At 49.1% G+C, this 25,119-nt stretch overlaps 3 protein-coding genes across 14 annotated transcripts; 1 reads left to right on the top strand and 2 right to left on the bottom strand.

Annotated features, from left to right (window-relative positions):
• Positions 1-1,100: 1,100 nt before the first annotated feature.
• On the bottom strand, positions 1,101-5,796 carry pnpla8 (patatin-like phospholipase domain containing 8). Of its 2 annotated transcripts, none has more exons than XM_085902426.1 (9): positions 3,839-5,796; positions 3,621-3,770; positions 3,267-3,418; positions 3,111-3,205; positions 2,866-3,037; positions 2,748-2,805; positions 2,435-2,629; positions 2,183-2,378; positions 1,101-2,066 (listed from the first exon to the last, which is right to left on the bottom strand). In XM_085902426.1, the coding sequence occupies exons 1-9, from the start codon at positions 4,727-4,729 to the stop codon at positions 1,828-1,830; spliced, it is 2,148 nt and encodes a 715-aa protein (XP_085758552.1). In that variant the 5' UTR covers positions 4,730-5,796; the 3' UTR covers positions 1,101-1,827. The 2 variants fall into 2 exon arrangements, with proteins under 2 accessions (XP_085758552.1, XP_085758551.1); XM_085902425.1 differs by having other exon boundaries at positions 1,104-2,102; positions 3,839-5,502.
• LOC147040326 (uncharacterized) lies at positions 4,739-14,817 on the top strand. 6 transcript variants are annotated; one of them, XM_085902429.1, is made up of 9 exons: positions 4,739-7,178; positions 7,246-7,308; positions 7,378-7,423; positions 7,605-7,653; positions 10,211-10,278; positions 10,350-11,410; positions 11,490-11,535; positions 11,606-12,947; positions 13,017-14,817. In XM_085902429.1, the coding sequence occupies exons 1-6, from the start codon at positions 7,140-7,142 to the stop codon at positions 10,394-10,396; spliced, it is 312 nt and encodes a 103-aa protein (XP_085758555.1). In that variant the 5' UTR covers positions 4,739-7,139; the 3' UTR covers positions 10,397-11,410; positions 11,490-11,535; positions 11,606-12,947; positions 13,017-14,817. The 6 variants fall into 6 exon arrangements, 5 of the variants coding, with proteins under 5 accessions (XP_085758555.1, XP_085758557.1, XP_085758554.1 ...); XM_085902431.1 differs by lacking the exon at positions 10,211-10,278 and adding an exon at positions 8,306-8,416; XM_085902428.1 differs by having other exon boundaries at positions 7,605-7,665.
• A 2,454-nt stretch (positions 14,818-17,271) lies between these two features.
• On the bottom strand, positions 17,272-24,682 carry LOC147040325 (uncharacterized). Of its 6 annotated transcripts, XR_015063181.1 has the most exons (10): positions 24,605-24,682; positions 24,475-24,537; positions 24,356-24,401; positions 24,110-24,158; positions 23,643-24,025; positions 23,338-23,448; positions 20,678-21,738; positions 20,553-20,598; positions 19,142-20,482; positions 17,272-19,072 (listed from the first exon to the last, which is right to left on the bottom strand). XR_015063181.1 is itself a non-coding variant. In XM_085902732.1 (9 exons), exons 1-5 carry the CDS (start codon positions 24,641-24,643, stop codon positions 23,639-23,641), a joined length of 306 nt encoding a protein of 101 aa, XP_085758858.1. In that variant the 5' UTR covers positions 24,644-24,676; the 3' UTR covers positions 17,272-19,072; positions 19,142-20,482; positions 20,553-20,598; positions 20,678-21,738; positions 23,338-23,638. The 6 variants fall into 6 exon arrangements, 2 of the variants coding, with proteins under 2 accessions (XP_085758858.1, XP_085758857.1); XR_015063180.1 differs by having other exon boundaries at positions 23,338-24,025; positions 24,110-24,290; XR_015063182.1 differs by having other exon boundaries at positions 23,338-23,747; positions 24,110-24,290.
• Between the last annotated feature and the right edge of the window lie 437 nt (positions 24,683-25,119).

Raw genomic sequence — 25,119 nt, 5'->3', positions numbered from 1 at the left:
GTCCTCACCTCCACTGAGTCTCCGCTCATCCCCCCCACCCCACCCAACTCGCCCTCCCCGCTGCCAAAACGTGAAGATTGCGCCCTCTAGAGGAAAAGACGGACTTGCTAGTTTGATGAGTGAGCGAAATGTAGTTTAGAAAATATATATAGCAATATTCTCCACAAAATAAATCATTAATTTAGGATTTTTGTACTAATATTTTTGGGGTGAACTGACCTTATTAAAAAAAATTAACTAGATACAATAATGATATATATATTTATATTATTCCCCCCCCCCCCCCCTCCTCTGCTTAATGTCAGGTCATGGCATGCTCACTACCCAAACAATCTCAGTTTCGTGCTATAAATTGCATGCAGCAAGACTCAGACTGGCCTAGGGTTATTTGCTTAAGCATCTAATCGGGCCACCCCTGAGGAGAGGCTGACGTCTCAGACATGCACGATGTCACATTTTTTCCAGAGAGTGCATGCACTGACTGTCTGCTGAGCCGTATTCAACACCTGCCTGTCGTTTTGCACTGAGACGGCTGCAGACAGTGTTGACATTTCGGTTTTTTTGGGGGTGTTTTGCAGGTGTGCAAGAAAAACCTTGAGCAACATTACCGTGTAAAACGTCTGGTGTGCTGACAGTTGGAGTTTCCCCATTCAACGATATTCTCAAGCTTCCACGTACGATAGAGATCGTCGTTTACAAGATGGCAAACTAAACAGTGGACTTTTCTAGCCTTGGCTGATCTGCACGGTGTACTTTGGAACCAGTCTGTATGTATTAGACTATATTAGGCTAAGCCAACTTAGACATTGACCAGACATTTGCTCTTGAATTGTTAGTGTTTAGTTTTACACCTCCCGACTTCCCTTGTGACCAAATTCAAAACTCAAAATATCAATCTCAAAATATACTATAATCTCGGGGGGGGGGGGGGAAATATGTTTTGATTTGCAGGACTCAACATTTTTTCCTTGTGGTTAGCAATAGTAAATAAACTGCATCACATTTAAGCTAAATAAGCAATTTTGTATTGAAGGCAAAAATGAGAGCGAAAATTGCACATTAATAAAATGGGAGAATTGGAGCAGTTGCTAGGGAACACCGTGAGACAATTCTATCTTTTTTTTTTCGCACTACAGCGAAAAGCGGAGGAGGGAGAGACGGCCAAGAAAGGAATGTGCGGGGATGTAACCTTGTCACGCCCCGTCATGTAAACAGAGGAGAGTGAGAGCGTCGGGATCAATCTCACCTTCACCCACTTTGTCTCCCATAGCCCGATTGAAGTCCGATGTTGATTTTATGATTCTAAATGACTGTCATATGCTTCTAAACGCATTCCAAATGAATCTACTCCACACCCCCGAAAAAATTAAAAATACACAGTGACTCACTTGAATCCGAAACATTTTTATGATTGTGTGTGCGCACCGGCGAACCATTTCTGATAAAACGATACTAAAATTTGTGAGTGAAGAAAAAAATCTTCAATTATCAAACAAACTCCCCCCAAAATTTTTCTATTACTGCAAAATATGGGAAAAGCCTAAAAGTGCAATTTTTGAAATAAACAGCACATCAAATATTGGTTAAATGCTAATCACGATGACGTCAATTATTGTAGCTTAATATATTCAAGTCATTATTTAAAGAATATTTACATTTTTATAAAAAAAAATAATAATCCACATTGATCGTAGCATCACATCTAATCATAATAGTGGCTATGTTAAAATAATGTTTTAAATTATGAAAAAATGTAAACAGTTTATTACTAAATTGTCTACATGCTAACTATTTATTTTTTGCTCAATAAACTTCTCACCAGACTAGTTAGAGTTTGGAGGTGAAAGGGGGGCCGTCGTACATGTCCACCTTAAGCTTGGCCCACTCGGACAGTCTCTGGACAGCGCTTTTCTGCTGAGTCAGCACGCCGGCCGCCTTGCGTAGCTTGGCGTCGTTGCGCTCTAGGTAGCGCTCGCCCTCGCCCATCAAGAAATTCAGCTTGTCCACGCGGCTCTCGTTCAGCGGCACGTCTTCGCTCATGTAAGGGTTGAAGCGGAAGTAGGTGTCTGGAGGCAGGAGGGCGTCCAGCATGGTGTGCACTTCTACAGAAACATTTCAAATGGCTTTCCAAAATGGCCTATTTTGTGTGTATTTACTCCAAAAAGATTTTGGCACATGGTACCTTCTGTGTCTGTGGCGCTGCTGATGACGTTGGTGAGCTTGTCTTTGAGGCTGGTGTGGGTGGTACCGTTCTTTCCCGGCACCTCGTGCCGTCCGGTGCCAAGCGAGAGCACGCACTGCAGCGGCGTGTTGGGCCAAAGACATTTGCACTCGTGGATAGCCAACGCCGTGGGGTTGTTGATCAAGAGACCTCCGTCCTACAGTGTTAGAAAGAGTTTGTCGGCTTGTCGAAAATCACTTAGAAATGTTGTACCTGATGGAGATCTTTCCCAAGGATGTATTCCTGGAAGTAGCCTGGCGCAGCAGACGACGCCCGGATGGCTTGCCACATTTTGTATTTGCAGTCTCCTAGGTAGTGCGACCTCACGCCTGGCATCAGCCTGTAGTTCCTGAACACAAAGGCCTTCAGAGGCAGGCCCCTGTTCACCAGTGTGCTCACTGCTGACACCTTGTGGACAAATAGCATATTGAGAGACTTTTTTTTTTTTTATTTATGGAGAAAAATGTTTGGGTGGTTTTGTTAATTTTAGAGGTGGGTAGGTGGATCTATTTTTAATCTGTCTTACTTTGGGACAGTTTGGATCTCTGGAACTCTCGATCATGCACCCCTCACCCATACGTTCCCTAAAAAAAAAAAAGAAATAGATTTAGTGTGGGCAAAATTAAGAAATACCAAAAACTCACTTGAGGATGCTTTCCCAGATTTCACTGTCGTAGAAAGCGTGGCTCCAGCCCATCTTGACGGCCCCGACGATGACGTTCTGCTTGAAGACGTCCGAGCCCAACTTCCTGTACATCTGCTCGCACTCATCCAGGGGGATCTGAAAAATCCCCAGCATGAACGCCAGGATGGCACCTAAAAGCGAACAAAGATCAATTTTGATGAAGCGAGATGATATTTTTTTTTACATGTCGGGATGAAGACGGACCTGTGCTGACTCCGCAGATGTAGTCGAAGAGCTGGTGGACTCGTTTTCCCGTCAGGTTCTCCAGTTTGAGGAGGGTCTGCAGGGCCAGTAGTCCTCTATTTACAAAAGCAACACATCAACAAAGGAGAACATTTTGGGAGGGATTTTTTTTCATACCTTGTCCCGCCTCCATCTATGGCCAGGACCCGGACTCCTCTACCTTTCACAGGATCAGTGTAACCCACCAGAGCCAGTGACTCTCTCACAGCAGCCTGAAAATGGAGGTCTGCGGCCTGACGTAAACGTAGCAAGCATGGGATAGCTTTTTCCTGGAAAAAAACAACAAAAATAGTTTGGAATCAAATCAAGAATCTCACTGTCATGTGGTGTACCACAAGGTTCAATTTTAGGGTCTCTACTATTTTCATTTAATTTTTGTTTTGCATTCCACATAAGCTAGCAGACTTCCATGAGATGAGGAAAGTCCGAACCGAAATCACGGAAAACATTTTCAAAATGATTCCTGCTCACTTTGATGGCCACGCCTCGTGTTTCAGGGAACTCCAGGAGGTGACAGCTGAGCTCCTCCACTCGACTGGTGAGGAGCTGGATGTCGTTGACTCTCTGAAGGCCTTTCACAAGCGATCGGGTCCTGTTGTCAACACTCACCCTGGCTATTATCTGGAAAGCAATACAAGATGCATCAAGAAGATAATCCTGCACTAAACACTTTACATTCTCTTGATTACCTTCTCCCTTTGAGCCAAAAGTTGTTTCTGCCTAGTCTCGTGTGCTTTGGGATCTTCACTGCCTGCCTCCTCCACAGAAGCTTCTACTACTGGGAGCTTGTCAACGCTTTTGGTGTCTCCTCGGAATTTGGGAACCAGCGGAGCGATGTAGTTCCCCACAAAAGCTTGAACACTCGGACGAGGGTAGGACAGATAGTGGGTGAAGCCTTTTTTGGGGGAGCTGGGTCCAACTGGACCGGATGCAGCTGTGCTTTCTGTTGCGGGGGAGTCTGATGGAGGTTTAGCTTTCGGGTTACTGAGGTCTCCTGATGGAGGCGTGGCAGCCAGTGCATCGATGCTCTTGGACGCTGCAGTTGGAGACAAAACTGGGATACGACGATCGTGCTTGCGTTCCCCTTCCTCCGCTTGACTACTCATGCCAAAGTAACTGTTGATGTGCTGGTCTAAAGTCTTGTAGGTCTCGTCCATATTAGTTAGCTTGGAGTTCTTGAAGGGCTTTTCTGCAGCTTGCTCTTTTTTCTCATCTTCTGCTTCACATTTTTCACCATCTGCATCTTCCATGGTGGCTTTGGTAGGCAGCGAGATATCCGGCTGAGTCGATGAGACCTTCTGGGCTTTCATGTGAAGCTTTTCAGCATGGCCGCTATCCACCACAGGGTTGCCAGGCTTGAAACGGGAGAACTTGGAGATGATGTCCGTGCTTCCTACTGCCTTGGAGACGCTGTCGAGTGTGATCCTGATCCGCGACATGCGTCTTCTTGCTCCCTGGGAACAAAAGTGGAGAGAACACGGGTTCATTCCCATCCCAGCAAAATACACCGAGTTGTTGTTGCAATACACGAGAGACCCATAGGGGGCTCTGACACATTTTTTAAAGATCTTTGTAGTCATGGAAACAGACCAAGCAAAAGAAAGCCATCCACACTAAAACCTCTGACAAAAATGGATGATCATCGTCCACGATCTCGACTTCATTTACCGGTGGAGTTAAGTGAACTTGTCAAAATGCTCCGGGATGCAGTACGTGACCCATCCCAAGACCACATCAAGTGGGTCGCAGCCAAAGACTTCACCGTGGAAGTTGGCAAAGAGAAGATTGCAGAGTATATTCAGACATGGGGATTGAAACCGCCCTGGATTTACAGTTTGGACTGCCTCTGCTCGACAGAAGATGAACTTCAAACCTACTACCACTACCGGGCGCGCTTCAGCAGTCCGTCCGCGCAGAAGCCCATTCAGGGAACGGCGAGCGTCTATTTTGCAGTTTTGATCTCCAAAGTTGGATCACAAAGTGAATTTGTGGATGTCCACTTTGTGGTGGAGTCTCATCGGTCCGCACACACGCCGGGGAGGATCCGCTTTCCTGTAAAGTGGCTGGTGGACATTATCGAGAAGAAGACTACTTGGAGAAAAGCAATTCGATGTTGACACTGCAGAGACATGTCAAAACTGAATGGAAACGCATAACTGTCAAAAAGACGGGTGCACCGCATTGACAAACGTCAAATTACGCACACGATTGCAAAACACACATCGACGTCGGCAATTACCTGATGAAACAAGAACGAAAATCATTCATTCGATGCTCTGCAGCTAGCAACCTTAGCGCTACTCGAAAACAGGAAAAAACAAAAAAGAAACAGGAAACTACGCAACAAGAAACGCCGCTTCCTTTGTAAAAAAAAAAAAATCCAAATTAAATGTGTTAAAAACAACAATAATAATAATAAAAAGTAGGATGGGTTCATGCCGAATTTAAATCTAACAAATTTATATATATTTAGACGTAGCATATTTGTATAGTATATGCGCGACAATAATATTTGCATAATATAGTGTAACGTGAAGCAAAATAACACGTGATAAATTAACATTAAATTACAATGCATTACACCTAACATGCATAATGCAGAGTATGATTGAACATTTTGAATTATAATTGATAAATGTAGATTCGATACGCATCAAACAATTATTTGAATTATTATCTGGTTTGCATCTCCACTTGTTGTTGCTCTTTGATTCGCACAGTTTTGATGACATATTTCTGTGTAATCAAGCAATGCGCGACATCGCTAAACTGATGGAAGAAGCGGAAAAAGAGCGATTACGTAAGAGCAAGTTGAGCACATCAAGCTATTCAAACCGAAACGTCACTTGCTGCTCCTTTAAAACTAAAACCTAATCATTATGTCATCGAGAACGACGAGCAACAAAAACCAGATTATGTCATCGAGAACGACGTGCATAAAAGTTTTTTTTTTTTTTATGCACAATGCAAGTTAGTAACTTACCATTGTTGTTGAGTGACTTTTGTTTGTTTGTTTGTTATTTATCATGCTTTGGGTGGCTGCCAAAGATTTCACAGTGGAAGTTGGAAAAGAACAGATTGCAGAGTTTATTCTTACTTGGAATTTGGATCCAAGATGGATTTACAGCTTGGACTTTGTCTACTGCATCGAAGATGAGGACACGATCTCCTACCATTACCTGGCGAACTTTAGCACCCCATCGCCGCAGATGCCCATCCCCACCGCGGCTGGCGTCTACTTCGTGATGGACGTCCCCAAAGTTGAAGCGCAAACGGATCCCATCGATGTGCACTTTGTGGTAGAGTCCAACAGGCTGAAGCACACACCTGGGAGGACAGAGTTCACGGACCAGTGGCTGTTGGACATTATCAAATGCAAGATTGCGGCCAGTGAAGCAATGCGCAAATTAAACTGATGGAAAAACGTGTTTAGACAGAGCAAATAGAATGTTAACCTGTTTGAAAATCATGACTCAAGAATTGTCTCTGTGCAACGGTGTCGTGTTTCTTAACAATTGAATTGAAAAAGAGTCCACGGGAGCAATGCAACGACTGCAGAACCTTTGCAAGAACAATGTCAACGATTCGAGAGAGTTGACATGTACGTGACAGTTGAACAGCGTCCCTGCAACCCATTTAGTACACATCTCAAAGTGATGCCTTTAACAATTCATTTTAGGATGAACTATCGATACAAATATTTTAAAAATATTTTTTATTTTTAATATTATATATTAGAGCCTGTTCGGAAACGAAAGGAGATTTGGTCCTATTGATAGGGTATCCAAACATGTTTGGTGTTAAAAGTCAAAACGTATAGTCAGCGAAGCAACCTTTTCCACAGTAGTCACCATAACAGGTGACCACATGATGGCGCCAGGGTGCCAAGCGCCGATAGACGAGCAGGCGAAGAAGAATATTTGAATTGGCGTTTGTGACGTCAGGTCTTTAGATAAATTGAAGACAGGTGTGCTCAAGAGGAGTTATCAAATGGAGGTGCCACCGAGCGCGTGGCGGGCAGTTTCTCAGGTAAGCTAGCAAGTGTTTGTCGTTTCTTGCCGTTTCTCACGACGGACGCCACGTTTGTTTGTTGCAGGATTTTCCCGCTCAAGGGGAGTTATCAAATGCAGGCGCCACCGACCGCGCGGCATTTTCTCAGGTAAGCGAGCGAGCGAGCAAATGTTTGTCGGGCGTTTCTCACGACGGACGCCATGTTTGTTCGTTGCAGGATTTTTCCCGCCCAAGGCACCACCGACTGCGCGGCATTTTCTCTGGTAAGCGAGCGAGCAAATGTTTGTCGGGCGTTTCTCACGACGGACGCCATGTTTGTTCGTTGCCGGATTTTCACACTCGCCACGGCGTTAACTGGAGGCCGCAAGGAGAGTTTTCGAACACGGCAAAAAAATGTGTTTGTTGCCTTTTCTCATAAGCCTTTTTTTTTTTTTTTTCCTGTAGGATTGTCGCTCTCTCGTGACTCGGCAACGTTACCGCGTCCACCGCGAAGGTAGGCCTCAAGGTAAATTGTAGACCGCAGGCGGTCATCGAGTAAATGTTTGGCGTTTCTTACGATGCCTTTGACTAATTCTTGCAGGATTTTTGATTGTTTGAGGTTTGGCCACGGCACGCCATAATCGACTTTGCGTCGCGTCGTTGCGCGCTTCGGTCGTTTTGCCGCCACACTGTTTGACATCTTTCGCGTTTTTTTTGGTTTTGTTTTTTTAATGCTGGCCAGCATTTTTTCATTAGTTTGCGTTGGTTTTATTGGTTCTGTTGTGTTCGTGCCATTTCCTTGTTATACAAACTTATGAATGTTACGTCATGTTAAAATCAGACCGTTGTGACCCAAATCTATTCCAAGATGGCGCCCGCCCGCCCGCGCTCGTTACGCAACAAACATTTGCTCGCGTTATTTCCTCCCGTTTTGGACCCCGCAAACCTGGATCATCTGTCCAATGTGAGGTGAGTTGATGATGATACAACAAAAATATTAGATATAATTCAGATACATTTATTATAACTTACTACAATAAAGTGCTAATTATATACATTTTTTCAAACATAAACCTCTACTCGGTATGTATAATTGTTGCAAAAATATCATGCCATTGGCACCCTATTCTATTTCTGTTGCAATAATTTGTGTTTGTCTTTTGTAGGGCGAAAAAAGGCTGCTTAGCCGGCATCCTTCTATACAAAGCAAACAGGAGGCTCTTAAGGAGCCATTTCAGTGATGTTGGGGACACTGAGGAAGAGTAGTCCTAAATCAGGTGAAAACCCGTATTTGTAAAGTTTCAGCTTTACACAATTAATGGCCGTCTGTGTCGAGTTTGAGCTTCCCAGCACACAATTAATGGCTGTCTGTTTTTGCAGGCTGCAAGAGAAGCCGAAAGGGATGCGGAAAAGTAATTCCGCATCCAAAGGCGCAATGGCCTATCCAAAGGCGCAATGGCCTATCCAAAGGCGCAATGGCCTATCCAAAGGCGCAATGGCCTATCCAAAGGCGCAATGGCCTATCCAAAGGCGCAATGGCCTATCCAAAGGCGCAATGGCCTATGCAAAGGCGCAATGGCCTATGCAAAGGCGCAATGGCGCCCATATCCAAAGGCGCAATGGCGCCCATATCCAAAGGCGCAATGGCGCCCATATCCAAAGGCGCAATGGCGCCCATATCCAAAGGCGCAATGGTGCCCATATCCAAAGGCGCAATGGTGCCCATATCCAAAGGCGCAATGGTGCCCATATCCAAAGGCGCAATGGCGCCCATATCCAAAGGCGCAATGGCGCCCATATCCAAAGGCGCAATGGCGCCCATATCCAAAGGCGCAATGGCGCCCATATCCAAAGGCGCAACATGGCGCCCATATCCAAAGGCGCAACATGGCGCCCATATCCAAAGGCGCAACATGGCGCCCATATCCAAAGGCGCAACATGGCGCCCATATCCAAAGGCGCAACATGGCGCCCATATCCAAAGGCGCAACATGGCGCCCATATCCAAAGGAGCAATGGCACCCATATCCAAAGGCGCAACATGGCGCCCATATCCAAAGGCGCAACGCCCCCCCATATCCAAAGGCGCAACGCCCCCCCATATCCAAAGGAGCAACGCCCCCCCCCCCCATATCCAAAGGAGCAACGCCCCCCCCCATATCCAAAGGAGCAACGCCCCCCCCATATCCAAAGGAGCAACGCCCCCCCCATATCCAAAGGAGCAACGCCCCCCCCATATCCAAAGGAGCAACGCCCCCCCCATATCCAAAGGAGCAACGCCCCCCCCATATCCAAAGGAGCAACGCCCCCCCCATATCCAAAGGAGCAACGGCCCCCTCATATCCAAAGGAGCAACGGCCCCCCCATATCCAAAGGAGCAACGGCCCCCCCATATCCAAAGGAGCAACGCCCGCCCCCCCATATCCAAAGGAGCAACGCCCCCCCCCCCATATCCAAAGGAGCAACGCCCGCCCCCCCATATCCAAAGGAGCAACGCCCGTATCAAGTCAAGAAACAAGCAGCGCACTGCAAAAGTCGACATGTGTGCAGATCATGTGCCCAGGAGGGGGCAGTGTGGTTGCCTTTGATTATTGGTGCTCATTTGGGGGAGGACGTGGTTTTGTGGATGGAAACTCTGACGTGGAGTTGAATGTCCAATTTTGTCATGACTTGTAACATTGTCTTTTTCTACCCTGCCTCTGTCGTATTACTTGCTGCATTCTTTGTTCTCTCCCCCCCCTTGGTGTAGGGCGGCGTCCCGAATGTCCAATTTTGCAATATGACTGGTTGTGACATGTTGTCATTTTCTAACCTGTGGTACTTGCTTTCTTTGTTCTCCCTTTGGTGTAGGGCGGCGTTGGAGCAAGCCAGTGACATTGTCTTTTTCTAACCTATCACTGTCGTACTTCATCTCACCCTAACCTACCACCGTGGTACTCGTATTCTTTGTTCTCCCCTCGGCGTAGGACGGCGTTGGAGCGAGCCGGTCCACGAGGAAGCAGGGGTCGCGGGTGCTCAAGCCATAAATACTTAAGCGGCGCAAAACTCATTGCATGTTTTGCCTTTTGCAGGCCGGACGGTGAAGGGGTGCGCACGGCCCGGCCAGACTCACCGAGACTCTCACCGAGACTCACCAAGAGTAGCTCGCCGCTGTGATCTACAACGGGGTGCTCTTTGAGTGTCTGACATTGTTTCTGTGTCTGTCTGCAGTTGGCGACTGCGACCCGATCAGAGGTGGACCACTTCCATCGCGCTGAAGTATCGTGCCTTGACCGAGCTCTGGGCTCTGAGAGAGACCCACTTCCCTGGAGGTGTCAACGCGTAAAATGGAGGTTTCTGTCTTTTTTTTTTTTTTAAATTCACACCAGCGGTGTCCAAACGTCAGTTTGAGGGCACCATACTGAAAGAAATTCTGAATTCTTTGACACACATTCATTAAATCAGGAAATGTTGCCATTTATATTTTGTGCTACTGCTCCAAAGTGGTGTTGTCCATTTTGAAGGTCATTCATGCGATGCGTTGATCAAGCGGCTCCTCGGCTGCCGTTTGGACACCAATGGTGACGTGCGTAAGGCTGCGCGGGTATTGGAAAACTGTCATATGGTGGTATGTTATTGACATGCACTTTAAGAAAGGAAAGATTTTTTTTTGAATGTGGCAAATGAAACAAGCTCCATGTTTTCTTGCCTCTTAACTATTTGTAATGAGTTTAGAAGATGACAAGTCATTGATGCAAGTTAATGTAAGTGATCTGACGGATCTCGTAGCGATCAAATAGTTTATTTCCGTCGAGGTTTTTGCACGACTTTGCTCAATGCAATGGTTTGGCCCAATACTGCCATAGCACAGATTTTCCAATATGTTGTGCAACCCTGATTGAGTGCAAACGCGCAGCGATAGCAAGCGACTGCGCAAGCGAAAGCAAGTGCGCAAGCAAAAGCGACCGCGCAGCGACGGCAAGCGCAAGCGACCGCGCAGCAACGGCAAGCGACCGCGCAAGCGACCGCGCAAGCGACCGCGCAAGCGACGGCAAGCGCAAGCGAAGGCAAGCGAAGGCAAGCGCAAGCGACGGCGCAGCGAAGGCAAGCGCAAGCGACGGCGCAGCGAGACCTTTGTGCTTGTGTCTTGCTAGGTGGAAGAGAAGCTGCACGAAACCAAGAGCCGGCGGACGGAGGCCACCAGACCTGGCTGATGATCGATCTCCCCAAAGGAAGCGGTCGCCATGTGATGAAGAGGAGCCTGATGCGTGACTGGCCAAGGCTGGCCAGAGGTGACGTGTCAATCGAATATACAAGAGTAGCGTACACACTTGGTTTTGAATTTGATTTCCTTATTTGTCTGCCTTTCAGCGGACGGGACGAGCGCCAGCCTGCACCGAGAGGGAACGGGGGGCAGGTAATGAGTAGGTCCGCAGAAGTCAACTGCAACCGCGTGCCACTGAGCACCGTTTGTCTCTTTATTGCAGTCGTTGCCAGGCGGAAGATGAGTCCCATCGTCCGACATCGGCCCGGAGCGGACCCGAACCTTCCTACAGATGCGGCGAGGCCAGGAGGGCAAAGTGCCCAGCCAGCGTTTAGGGGGGAGTATGACTGTTTTTTTGTCCTTTTGCGGTTTCCCCTCCCTCCCTCCCTCCCTCCCTCTCTCGTCTGTTTGAATAGGGTAACTAGCAGCACGCACGGGCAATTGGGATTGCTGTGACCCTCTAGATACGAATTGGCAAAGTAGACCCCTCCCTCCCTCCCTCCCTCCCTCCCTCCCTCTCTCTCTCTCTCTCTCGCTCTCTTTCTCCCATGCGCCCGGCAGTACCTGCATGGCCTGGTGCAGCCAGGGTGGAACGTTGCTATACCTTGCCCTTTGTGGAATAACAGGGTATAATGTATGCCTGCCTGGTTCCCAGTGTCGTCGACGGTGTCGAGGACGAGGAGATTCTCCGTGACGCCCTCCGTGACGTCACGTTTTCCTTTTTTTTCCCCCCCTCCAGGGGCCAAGCTATCTCTCTCTCCCTCCCCCCCCCCCCCCTCTCTCTCTCGCTCTCTTTCTCCCATGCGCCCGGCAGTACCTGCATGGCCTGGTGCGGCCAGGGTGGAACGTTGCTATACCTTGCCCTTTGTGGAATAACAGGGTATAATGTATGCCTGCCTGGTTCCCAGTGTCGTCGACGGTGTCGAGGACGAGGAGACTCTCCGTGACGCCCTCCGTGACGTCACGTTTTCCTTTTTTTTCCCCCCCTCCAGGGGCCAAGCTATCTCTCTCTCCCTCTTCCCCCCTCGCTCTCTCTCTCGCTCTCTTTCTCCCATGCGCCCGGCAGTACCTGCATGGCCTGGTGCAGCCAGGGTGGAACGTTGCTATACCTTGCCCTTTGTGGAATAACAGGGTATAATGTATGCCTGCCTGGTTCCCAGTGTCGTCGACGGTGTCGAGGACGAGGAGACTCTCCGTGACGCCCTCCGTGACGTCACGTTTTCCTTTTTTTTTCCCCCCTCCAGGGGCCAAGCTATCTCTCTCTCTGTCCCCCCCCCCCCCCCCTCTCTCTCTCTCTCTCTCTCTGTCCCTCCCTCCCTCCCTCTTCGTGAGGGGTTAAACCTTTCATAAACCGGATCGCTCCAATGCGCGAGTTCCGTCTGAGACATGTGCCAGTGCCTCTCGTTACCTGATTTAAACTTGCTTGAGTTAAGGTCGGGGGGCGACTGCTAGTAAAAATTTTCCTCTTGCCGAAACCGTCACAATATGTCTGCCTTTCAGGATTGCCGGGGCAGCGGATCGGACCAGCGCCTGCACATAGAGGGAATGGTCCGCGAGACCAGGAGGTAGGTCATGAGTACGTCCGCAGAAGTGAAGCGACCGCATGCAACCGAGTGCCGTTTTTCTTGTTGCAGTTGTGCGAGGCGGAGGATGAGTCCAGATGTCGCATACTGGCTGGGAGGGGACCCGAACCCTCGGCGGACCTTTCGTCACACGAGATGGCGGGAGATGTGGCAAGGGCAAAGCGCCCAGCCAGCATTTAGGGAGAGTATGACTTTGTTTTTCCTTTTACGCTTTTTCTTTCTTTCCCTCCCTCCACTTTTTCACTGGGTGTGCACACTGTGTCTGCATGATGCATCTTTCTGGCTCAGCGCTGTCATGTTGCAATATTGTTGTTTTATTGTTTGTTTGTTGTTTTTTTTTAAATACAGAGTGAATTGTAAAGTTTGTACTGTAATTGTGTTGCTCAACCTGTATTGAACTGAATTGAAGTGGCCCATTTTAAACATTGGCAGAGTAAAATGACAAAATACAAAATGGAATTGTATGAGATATCATCAATGATACATCTGTCTCAAATATGCCATGTTACATATGATGTGTCAGGCTTTTTATTTTAACTGCGCAAAGAAAAGCTGTATGCATTCTAAATTGAAGACAAAAGCCAAGTCGCCTGACATATTGATGCAAGTGACAGTACTCAAGTGTAAAACCAGACTGCTTAGTAAGCAGCAAAATTCATATTTTGCTAACATTGCAACGTTGTAAAATGGCCACTGAAATGTGAAATATCCTCCATGTTTGCAATCTAAAATGTGGGCAAACACCCTTAGCTGCAAACGACCAGTGTAAGCATAAAAACAGTGTTTGTTGTAATCAAAAAGTCATCTTTGGCAAGCCTGCTTTAAAATGGCCACTGAAATCAGAAATTGAAAGGGTAAAAGCTGTTGTTTTGATTAAGGCAGAGCCCCATTTTGTTTTTGAATAGTCATGAATTATGGTGGGCATGAGTGTAAATAAAGTCAACTTTGGTGTGGTTTTGTTGGTGTAACAAAACTCAACTTTGGTGTTAGCCTTCATTCACAATGTGCTTTGGTTGATGCTGCATATCTTCAATATGAAAATAATTGCATGTAAGTAACAAGGCAAGATCTCATTTACAGTTTGACTGCAAATCTGTTCATTGTACACCCTAGGGGTTGCAATAGTAAATTGAATATATGAGTCTGGTATGTAACTACCAGGACATTGGCATTCACTCTAAAGCACAGCTGCTTATCATGGTCAGCCTTGGCACATGTAATGGGTGATACTATCCAGTTCAAAGTTAAAGGCCAAAACGCAACCTGCCTAGGTGGCACGCAAAAGTGAGGCAGATGTACTTTTAGTGCCGCCATCTTTATCAAATTAACCTTTTCGGACAGGCGAGATACATTTAAGTGCTGCCACCTAGTGGAGGCACGTTTGCCTCAACGTGTCCAGCGCTCCGTTTAACTGCAAAAATATTTCACTTTTAACTTGAAACAACGACACTATTACATATGATAGGAGCCTTAATTTGACAGCTGTTAATGCGACGCATCTTTTGTTTGTTTTGCCCAAAGCAACCTAAACAATACGTACACATAAGCACTGCCGCTATCTCGCCGATGTGCATGTGTGTACAAAGCAATGAAATGAATTTGCATGATGGACTTTTAAAACATGCTATTAACGTGCACGGGATACTGATGCAAAATGTTTGTATTTTACAGTTGAAGATTTCTCAGGATGAGCGTTGCCAGACTCGAACACGAGGCTGCGTATTACCCGTCTACGTGCCGAACCCCTCGGCCATCGGTACTTCTTACACTCAAGTTCCTACGACTCCGCATATCCTCAGCACTGCAAACCTTTGTGCCGGTAAATGACGGGATTTTTATTTTTTTTACCTCATTAAATATGTGTCAAACATACCAGCTGGTGTTTTAGAACAGTCTCGAATCGTAAAGAAAAAAGAAAAAAAACTTACTAAAGTTCTAAAATCTTATTGCCTCATATTTTATCCTGCTACGTTAGCACGTAGCATCTATAGTTCGCAGCGCAGGAAGTAACGCAGGGGGCGCAGGAAGCAACGCAAGGAGCGCAGTGAGCAGGGGGGCGCAGCGGGCGCAGCCAGCGCAGCGAGCAGGGGGAGCAGCGAGCGCAGCGAGCAGGGGGCGCAGCGAGCGCAGCGAGCAGGGGGAGCAGCGAGCGCAGCAAGCAGGGGAAGCGAACCCGGGAGCTCCGGTGTTCAAGCGCAGCGACGGAGCCGTTCGCCAAGCGTGGCCAGCTCGGCACTGACCCCGATTTTACTTCGAGTCATTCTTATCCGTATGGTAGTACGTCCCGCGCGCGTAGGGTAAGTACAAAAGAGCGAAGACGGCCACCAACTTTCAGGTCGAAATAGCCCAATGGTTAGTGACACGGTCTCTTACCGTGAACAGACCTGGTTCGATCCCAGGCGCGGCCGAAGATCATGACCTCCTTTTGTTAAGTGTGAATAGTATTGGCATATATAAGTATTTATTTATATGTAAATACAGAAGGTGGCCCCGCCCACAAGTGGGCGGAGCAATGCAGCGGGCCCCGCCCCCGGCACACAGGGAACGCCCCCCAGGCAGTGGGCGGGGCAAATCCAGTAGCCCCGCCCCCAGCACACGGGCCCCGCCCCCTCCCTTCGTTCAGGGGGCGGGGCGAGGGGCCGCGTAGCCCCGCCCCCTCCCCTTGGATAGGGGGCGGGGCGAGGGGGCCGCGTAGCCCCGCCCCCCGGAAGCCTATATAAAGACGGTAGGGGAGGGGGCGGGGCGAAGCCCCGCCCCCTCCCCTACTGTCTCTATATAGTGCAGGGGGCGGGGCGAAGCCCCGCCCCCTGCACTATATAAAGACAATAAAAAGTCTATATAAAGACAGTAGGGGAGGGGGCGGGGCGAAGCCCCGCCCACTCCCCTACTGTCTCTATATAGTGCAGGGGGCGGGGCGAAGCCCCGCCCCCTGCACTATATAAAGACAATAAAAAGTCTATATAGAGACAGTAGGGGAGGGGGCGGGGCGAAGCCCCGCCCCCTCCCCTACTGTCTCTATATAGGGGAGGGGGCGGGGCGAAGCCCCGCCCCCTCCCCTATATAGAGACAATAAAAAGTCTATATAAAGACAGTAGGGGAGGGGGCGGGGCGAAGCCCCGCCCCCTCCCCTACTGTCTTTATATAGACTTTTATAAAGACTTTTATATAGACTTTTATAAAAGCTTTTATAGAGACAATAATAAAAGTCTATATAAAGACAGTAGGGGAGGGGGCGGGGCTTCGCCCCGCCCCCTCCCCTATATAGAGACAGTAGGGGAGGGGGCGGGGCTTCGCCCCGCCCCCTCCCCTACTGTCTCTATATAGACTTTTTATTGTCTTTATATAGTGCAGGGGGCGGGGCTTCGCCCCGCCCCCTGCACTATATAGAGACAGTAGGGGAGGGGGCGGGGCTTCGCCCCGCCCCCTCCCCTACCGTCTTTATATAGGCTTCCGGGGGGCGGGGCTACGCGGCCCCCTCGCCCCGCCCCCTATCCAAGGGGAGGGGGCGGGGCTACGCGGCCCCTCGCCCCGCCCCCTGAACGAAGGGAGGGGGCGGGGCCCGTGTGCTGGGGGCGGGGCTACTGGATTTGCCCCGCCCACTGCCTGGGGGGCGTTCCCTGTGTGCCGGGGGCGGGGCCCGCTGCATTGCTCCGCCCACTTGTGGGCGGGGCCACCTTCTGTATTTACATATAAATAAATACTTATATATGCCAATACTATTCACACTTAACAAAAGGAGGTCATGATCTTCGGCCGCGCCTGGGATCGAACCAGGTCTGTTCACGGTAAGAGACCGTGTCACTAACCATTGGGCTATTTCGACCTGAAAGTTGGTGGCCGTCTTCGCTCTTTTGTACTTACCCTACGCGCGCGGGACGTACTACCATACGGATAAGAATGACTCGAAGTAAAATCGGGGTCAGTGCCGAGCTGGCCACGCTTGGCGAACGGCTCCGTCGCTGCGCTTGAACACCGGAGCTCCCGGGTTCGCTTCCCCTGCTTGCTGCGCTCGCTGCTCCCCCTGCTCGCTGCGCTCGCTGCGCCCCCTGCTCGCTGCGCTCGCTGCTCCCCCTGCTCGCTGCGCTGGCTGCGCCCGCTGCGCCCCCCTGCTCACTGCGCTCCTTGCGTTGCTTCCTGCGCCCCCTGCGTTACTTCCTGCGCTGCGAACTATAGATGCTACGTGCTAACGTAGCAGGATAAAATATGAGGCAATAAGATTTTAGAACTTTAGTAAGTTTTTTTTCTTTTTTCTTTACGATTCGAGACTGTTCTAAAACACCAGCTGGTATGTTTGACACATATTTAATGAGGTAAAAAAAATAAAAATCCCGTCATTTACCGGCACAAAGGTTTGCAGTGCTGAGGATATGCGGAGTCGTAGGAACTTGAGTGTAAGAAGTACCGATGGCCGAGGGGTTCGGCACGTAGACGGGTAATACGCAGCCTCGTGTTCGAGTCTGGCAACGCTCATCCTGAGAAATCTTCAACTGTAAAATACAAACATTTTGCATCAGTATCCCGTGCACGTTAATAGCATGTTTTAAAAGTCCATCATGCAAATTCATTTCATTGCTTTGTACACACATGCACATCGGCGAGATAGCGGCAGTGCTTATGTGTACGTATTGTTTAGGTTGCTTTGGGCAAAACAAACAAAAGATGCGTCGCATTAACAGCTGTCAAATTAAGGCTCCTATCATATGTAATAGTGTCGTTGTTTCAAGTTAAAAGTGAAATATTTTTGCAGTTAAACGGAGCGCTGGACACGTTGAGGCAAACGTGCCTCCACTAGGTGGCAGCACTTAAATGTATCTCGCCTGTCCGAAAAGGTTAATTTGATAAAGATGGCGGCACTAAAAGTACATCTGCCTCACTTTTGCGTGCCACCTAGGCAGGTTGCGTTTTGGCCTTTAACTTTGAACTGGATAGTATCACCCATTACATGTGCCAAGGCTGACCATGATAAGCAGCTGTGCTTTAGAGTGAATGCCAATGTCCTGGTAGTTACATACCAGACTCATATATTCAATTTACTATTGCAACCCCTAGGGTGTACAATGAACAGATTTGCAGTCAAACTGTAAATGAGATCTTGCCTTGTTACTTACATGCAATTATTTTCATATTGAAGATATGCAGCATCAACCAAAGCACATTGTGAATGAAGGCTAACACCAAAGTTGAGTTTTGTTACACCAACAAAACCACACCAAAGTTGACTTTATTTACACTCATGCCCACCATAATTCATGACTATTCAAAAACAAAATGGGGCTCTGCCTTAATCAAAACAACAGCTTTTACCCTTTCAATTTCTGATTTCAGTGGCCATTTTAAAGCAGGCTTGCCAAAGATGACTTTTTGATTACAACAAACACTGTTTTTATGCTTACACTGGTCGTTTGCAGCTAAGGGTGTTTGCCCACATTTTAGATTGCAAACATGGAGGATATTTCACATTTCAGTGGCCATTTTACAACGTTGCAATGTTAGCAAAATATGAATTTTGCTGCTTACTAAGCAGTCTGGTTTTACACTTGAGTACTGTCACTTGCATCAATATGTCAGGCGACTTGGCTTTTGTCTTCAATTTAGAATGCATACAGCTTTTCTTTGCGCAGTTAAAATAAAAAGCCTGACACATCATATGTAACATGGCATATTTGAGACAGATGTATCATTGATGATATCTCATACAATTCCATTTTGTATTTTGTCATTTTACTCTGCCAATGTTTAAAATGGGCCACTTCAATTCAGTTCAATACAGGTTGAGCAACACAATTACAGTACAAACTTTACAATTCACTCTGTATTTAAAAAAAAACAACAAACAAACAATAAAACAACAATATTGCAACATGACAGCGCTGAGCCAGAAAGATGCATCATGCAGACACAGTGTGCACACCCAGTGAAAAAGTGGAGGGAGGGAAAGAAAGAAAAAGCGTAAAAGGAAAAACAAAGTCATACTCTCCCTAAATGCTGGCTGGGCGCTTTGCCCTTGCCACATCTCCCGCCATCTCGTGTGACGAAAGGTCCGCCGAGGGTTCGGGTCCCCTCCCAGCCAGTATGCGACATCTGGACTCATCCTCCGCCTCGCACAACTGCAACAAGAAAAACGGCACTCGGTTGCATGCGGTCGCTTCACTTCTGCGGACGTACTCATGACCTACCTCCTGGTCTCGCGGACCATTCCCTCTATGTGCAGGCGCTGGTCCGATCCGCTGCCCCGGCAATCCTGAAAGGCAGACATATTGTGACGGTTTCGGCAAGAGGAAAATTTTTACTAGCAGTCGCCCCCCGACCTTAACTCAAGCAAGTTTAAATCAGGTAACGAGAGGCACTGGCACATGTCTCAGACGGAACTCGCGCATTGGAGCGATCCGGTTTATGAAAGGTTTAACCCCTCACGAAGAGGGAGGGAGGGAGGGACAGAGAGAGAGAGAGAGAGAGAGGGGGGGGGGGGGGGACAGAGAGAGAGATAGCTTGGCCCCTGGAGGGGGGAAAAAAAAAGGAAAACGTGGCGTCACGGAGGGCGTCACGGAGAGTCTCCTCGTCCTCGACACCGTCGACGACACTGGGAACCAGGCAGGCATACATTATACCCTGTTATTCCACAAAGGGCAAGGTATAGCAACGTTCCACCCTGGCTGCACCAGGCCATGCAGGTACTGCCGGGCGCATGGGAGAAAGAGAGCGAGAGAGAGAGCGAGGGGGGAAGAGGGAGAGAGAGATAGCTTGGCCCCTGGAGGGGGGGAAAAAAAAGGAAAACGTGACGTCACGGAGGGCGTCACGGAGAGTCTCCTCGTCCTCGACACCGTCGACGACACTGGGAACCAGGCAGGCATACATTATACCCTGTTATTCCACAAAGGGCAAGGTATAGCAACGTTCCACCCTGGCCGCACCAGGCCATGCAGGTACTGCCGGGCGCATGGGAGAAAGAGAGCGAGAGAGAGAGGGGGGGGGGGGGGAGGGAGAGAGAGATAGCTTGGCCCCTGGAGGGGGGGAAAAAAAAGGAAAACGTGACGTCACGGAGGGCGTCACGGAGAATCTCCTCGTCCTCGACACCGTCGACGACACTGGGAACCAGGCAGGCATACATTATACCCTGTTATTCCACAAAGGGCAAGGTATAGCAACGTTCCACCCTGGCTGCACCAGGCCATGCAGGTACTGCCGGGCGCATGGGAGAAAGAGAGCGAGAGAGAGAGAGAGAGAGGGAGGGAGGGAGGGAGGGAGGGAGGGAGGGGTCTACTTTGCCAATTCGTATCTAGAGGGTCACAGCAATCCCAATTGCCCGTGCGTGCTGCTAGTTACCCTATTCAAACAGACGAGAGAGGGAGGGAGGGAGGGAGGGAGGGGAAACCGCAAAAGGACAAAAAAACAGTCATACTCCCCCCTAAACGCTGGCTGGGCACTTTGCCCTCCTGGCCTCGCCGCATCTGTAGGAAGGTTCGGGTCCGCTCCGGGCCGATGTCGGACGATGGGACTCATCTTCCGCCTGGCAACGACTGCAATAAAGAGACAAACGGTGCTCAGTGGCACGCGGTTGCAGTTGACTTCTGCGGACCTACTCATTACCTGCCCCCCGTTCCCTCTCGGTGCAGGCTGGCGCTCGTCCCGTCCGCTGAAAGGCAGACAAATAAGGAAATCAAATTCAAAACCAAGTGTGTACGCTACTCTTGTATATTCGATTGACACGTCACCTCTGGCCAGCCTTGGCCAGTCACGCATCAGGCTCCTCTTCATCACATGGCGACCGCTTCCTTTGGGGAGATCGATCATCAGCCAGGTCTGGTGGCCTCCGTCCGCCGGCTCTTGGTTTCGTGCAGCTTCTCTTCCACCTAGCAAGACACAAGCACAAAGGTCTCGCTGCGCCGTCGCTTGCGCTTGCCTTCGCTGCGCCGTCGCTTGCGCTTGCCTTCGCTTGCCTTCGCTTGCGCTTGCCGTCGCTTGCGCGGTCGCTTGCGCGGTCGCTTGCGCGGTCGCTTGCCGTTGCTGCGCGGTCGCTTGCGCTTGCCGTCGCTGCGCGGTCGCTTTTGCTTGCGCACTTGCTTTCGCTTGCGCAGTCGCTTGCTATCGCTGCGCGTTTGCACTCAATCAGGGTTGCACAACATATTGGAAAATCTGTGCTATGGCAGTATTGGGCCAAACCATTGCATTGAGCAAAGTCGTGCAAAAACCTCGACGGAAATAAACTATTTGATCGCTACGAGATCCGTCAGATCACTTACATTAACTTGCATCAATGACTTGTCATCTTCTAAACTCATTACAAATAGTTAAGAGGCAAGAAAACATGGAGCTTGTTTCATTTGCCACATTCAAAAAAAAATCTTTCCTTTCTTAAAGTGCATGTCAATAACATACCACCATATGACAGTTTTCCAATACCCGCGCAGCCTTACGCACGTCACCATTGGTGTCCAAACGGCAGCCGAGGAGCCGCTTGATCAACGCATCGCATGAATGACCTTCAAAATGGACAACACCACTTTGGAGCAGTAGCACAAAATATAAATGGCAACATTTCCTGATTTAATGAATGTGTGTCAAAGAATTCAGAATTTCTTTCAGTATGGTGCCCTCAAACTGACGTTTGGACACCGCTGGTGTGAATTTAAAAAAAAAAAAAAGACAGAAACCTCCATTTTACGCGTTGACACCTCCAGGGAAGTGGGTCTCTCTCAGAGCCCAGAGCTCGGTCAAGGCACGATACTTCAGCGCGATGGAAGTGGTCCACCTCTGATCGGGTCGCAGTCGCCAACTGCAGACAGACACAGAAACAATGTCAGACACTCAAAGAGCACCCCGTTGTAGATCACAGCGGCGAGCTACTCTTGGTGAGTCTCGGTGAGAGTCTCGGTGAGTCTGGCCGGGCCGTGCGCACCCCTTCACCGTCCGGCCTGCAAAAGGCAAAACATGCAATGAGTTTTGCGCCGCTTAAGTATTTATGGCTTGAGCACCCGCGACCCCTGCTTCCTCGTGGACCGGCTCGCTCCAACGCCGTCCTACGCCGAGGGGAGAACAAAGAATACGAGTACCACGGTGGTAGGTTAGGGTGAGATGAAGTACGACAGTGATAGGTTAGAAAAAGACAATGTCACTGGCTTGCTCCAACGCCGCCCTACACCAAAGGGAGAACAAAGAAAGCAAGTACCACAGGTTAGAAAATGACAACATGTCACAACCAGTCATATTGCAAAATTGGACATTCGGGACGCCGCCCTACACCAAGGGGGGGGAGAGAACAAAGAATGCAGCAAGTAATACGACAGAGGCAGGGTAGAAAAAGACAATGTTACAAGTCATGACAAAATTGGACATTCAACTCCACGTCAGAGTTTCCATCCACAAGACCACGTCCTCCCCCAAATGAGCACCAATAATCAAAGGCAACCACACTGCCCCCTCCTGGGCACATGATCTGCACACATGTCGACTTTTGCAGTGCGCTGCTTGTTTCTTGACTTGATACGGGCGTTGCTCCTTTGGATATGGGGGGGGGGGGCGTTGCTCCTTTGGATATGGGGGGGGGGGCGTTGCTCCTTTGGATATGGGGGGGCGGGCGTTGCTCCTTTGGATATGGGGGGGCGGGCGTTGCTCCTTTGGATATGGGGGGGCGGGCGTTGCTCCTTTGGATATGAGGGGGCCGTTGCTCCTTTGGATATGGGGGGGGCGTTGCTCCTTTGGATATGGGGGGGGCGTTGCTCCTTTGGATATGGGGGGGGCGTTGCTCCTTTGGATATGGGGGGGGGCGTTGCTCCTTTGGATATGGGGGGGGCGTTGCTCCTTTGGATATGGGGGGGGCGTTGCTCCTTTGGATATGGGGGGGGCGTTGCTCCTTTGGATATGGGGGGGGCGTTGCTCCTTTGGATATGGGGGGGGCGTTGCTCCTTTGGATATGGGGGGGGCGTTGCGCCTTTGGATATGGGGGGGGCGTTGCGCCTTTGGATATGGGGGGGGCGTTGCGCCTTTGGATATGGGGGGGCGTTGCTCCTTTGGATATGGGCGCCATTGCGCCTTTGGATATGGGCGCCATTGCGCCTTTGGATAGGCGCCATTGCGCCATTGGATAGGCGCCATTGCGCCATTGGATAGGCGCCATTGCGCCTTTGGATAGGCCATTGCGCCTTTGGATAGGCCATTGCGCCTTTGGATAGGCCATTGCGCCTTTGGATAGGCCATTGCGCCTTTGGATAGGCCATTGCGCCTTTGGATGCGGAATTACTTTTCCGCATTCCTTTCGGCTTCTCTTGCAGCCTGCAAAAACAGACAGCCATGAATTGTGTGCTGGGAAGCTCAAACTCGACACAGACAACCATTAATTGTGTAAAGCTGAAACTTTACAAATACGGGTTTTCACCTGATTTAGGACTACTCTTCCTCAGTGTCCCCAACATCACTGAAATGGCTCCTTAAGAGCCTCCTGTTTGCTTTGTATAGAAGGATGCCGGCTAAGCAGCCTTTTTTCGCGCTACAAAAGACAAACACAAATTATTGCAACAGAAATAGAATAGGGTGCCAATGGCATGGTATTTTTTCAACAATTATACATACTAATTAGAAGTTTACATTTGAAAAAATGTATATAATTAGCACTTTATTGTAGTAAGTTATAATAAATGTATCTGAATTATATCTAGTATTTTCGTTGTATCATCAACTCACCTCACATTGGACAGATGATCCAGGTTTGCGGCGTCCAAAACGGGAGAAAATAACGCACGCAAATGTTTGTTGCGTAAAGAGCGCGAGCAGGTGGGCGGGCGCCATCTTGGAATAGATTTGGGTCACAAGGGTCTGATTTTCACATGACGTAACATTCATAAGTTTGTATAACAAGGAAATGGCGCACACACATCAACAGAACATATATAACCAACGCAAACTAATGTAAAAATGCTGGCCAGCATCGATTAAAAAAAAATAAAAAAAACGCAAAAGACATGTGAAACTGTAGCGGCAAAACGACCGAAGCGCGCAACGACGCGACGCAAAGTCGATTGTGGCGTGCCGTGGCCAAACCTCAAACAATCTGGAGAGCAAAAATCCTGCAAGAATTAGTCAAAGGCATCGTAAGAAACGCCAAACATTTACTCGATGGCCTGCGGCCTACAATTTATCTAGAGGCCTACCGTCGCGGTGGACGCGGTAACGTTGCAGAGTCACGAGAGTGCGACAATCCTGCAACAAACACAATAAAAAAAGTCTCGTGAGAAAAGGCAACTACAAATTTTTTTGCCCATATTCGAAAACTCTCCTTGCGGCCGCCAGTTAACGTCGACGCCTACAGTCGCCGTGGCGAGTGTGAAAATCCTGCAACGAACAAACATGGCGTCCGTCGTGAGAAACGCCCGACAAACATTTGCTCGCTCGCTTACCAGAGAAAATGCCGCGCGGTCGGTGGTGCCTTGGGCGGGAAAAATCCTGCAACGAACAAACATGGCGTCCGTCGTGAGAAACGTCCGACAAACATTTGCTCGCTCGCTCGCTCGCTTACCTGAGAAAATGCCGCGCGGTCGGTGGCGCCTGCATTCGATAACTCCCCTTGAGCGGGAAAATGCTGCAACAAACAAACGTGGCGTCCGTCGTGAGAAACGGCAAGAAACGACAAACACTTGCTAGCTTACCTGAGAAACTGCCCGCAGCGCGCTCGGTGGCACCTCCATTTGATAACTCCTCTTGAGCACACCTGTCTTCAATTTATCTAAAGACCTGACGTCACAAACGCCAATTCAAATATTCTTCTTCGCCTGCTCGTCTATCGGCGCTTGGCACCCTGGCGCCATCAAGTGGTCACCTGTTATGGTGACTACTGTGGAAAAGGTTGCTTCGCTGACTATACGTTTACATCTGTGGTTCTTAACCTGGGTTCGGTCCGACCGAACCCTTAGGGATTCGGTGGGTCGGTCTCAGGGGTTCGGAGGTACGAACACACCTGTAAATTTGTGATGACGCAGAAGTCACACTGATTTCTTGGTATGTAATTTGTCACTCGGACACTCCATTAGGTACACTGCCATTTTCAGGCTAATAACAGGCCACTTCATTAGGGAAAGAAAATGGTCAAAGCTGAAAAGAACACCCCTACCTCCTGATTGGCTGGTTTCTTTGTGACGTCACGAGGTGTACCTAAAAACAGGCC

The sequence above is a fragment of the Syngnathus leptorhynchus genome, chromosome 21 (assembly GCF_054491065.1).
Source record: "Syngnathus leptorhynchus isolate UIUO chromosome 21, UIUO_Slep, whole genome shotgun sequence".
Taxonomy (NCBI): domain Eukaryota; kingdom Metazoa; phylum Chordata; class Actinopteri; order Syngnathiformes; family Syngnathidae; genus Syngnathus; species Syngnathus leptorhynchus.
Note: the sequence above shows the minus strand (reverse complement) of the source record. Positions and strands in the feature narration are given on the sequence as shown.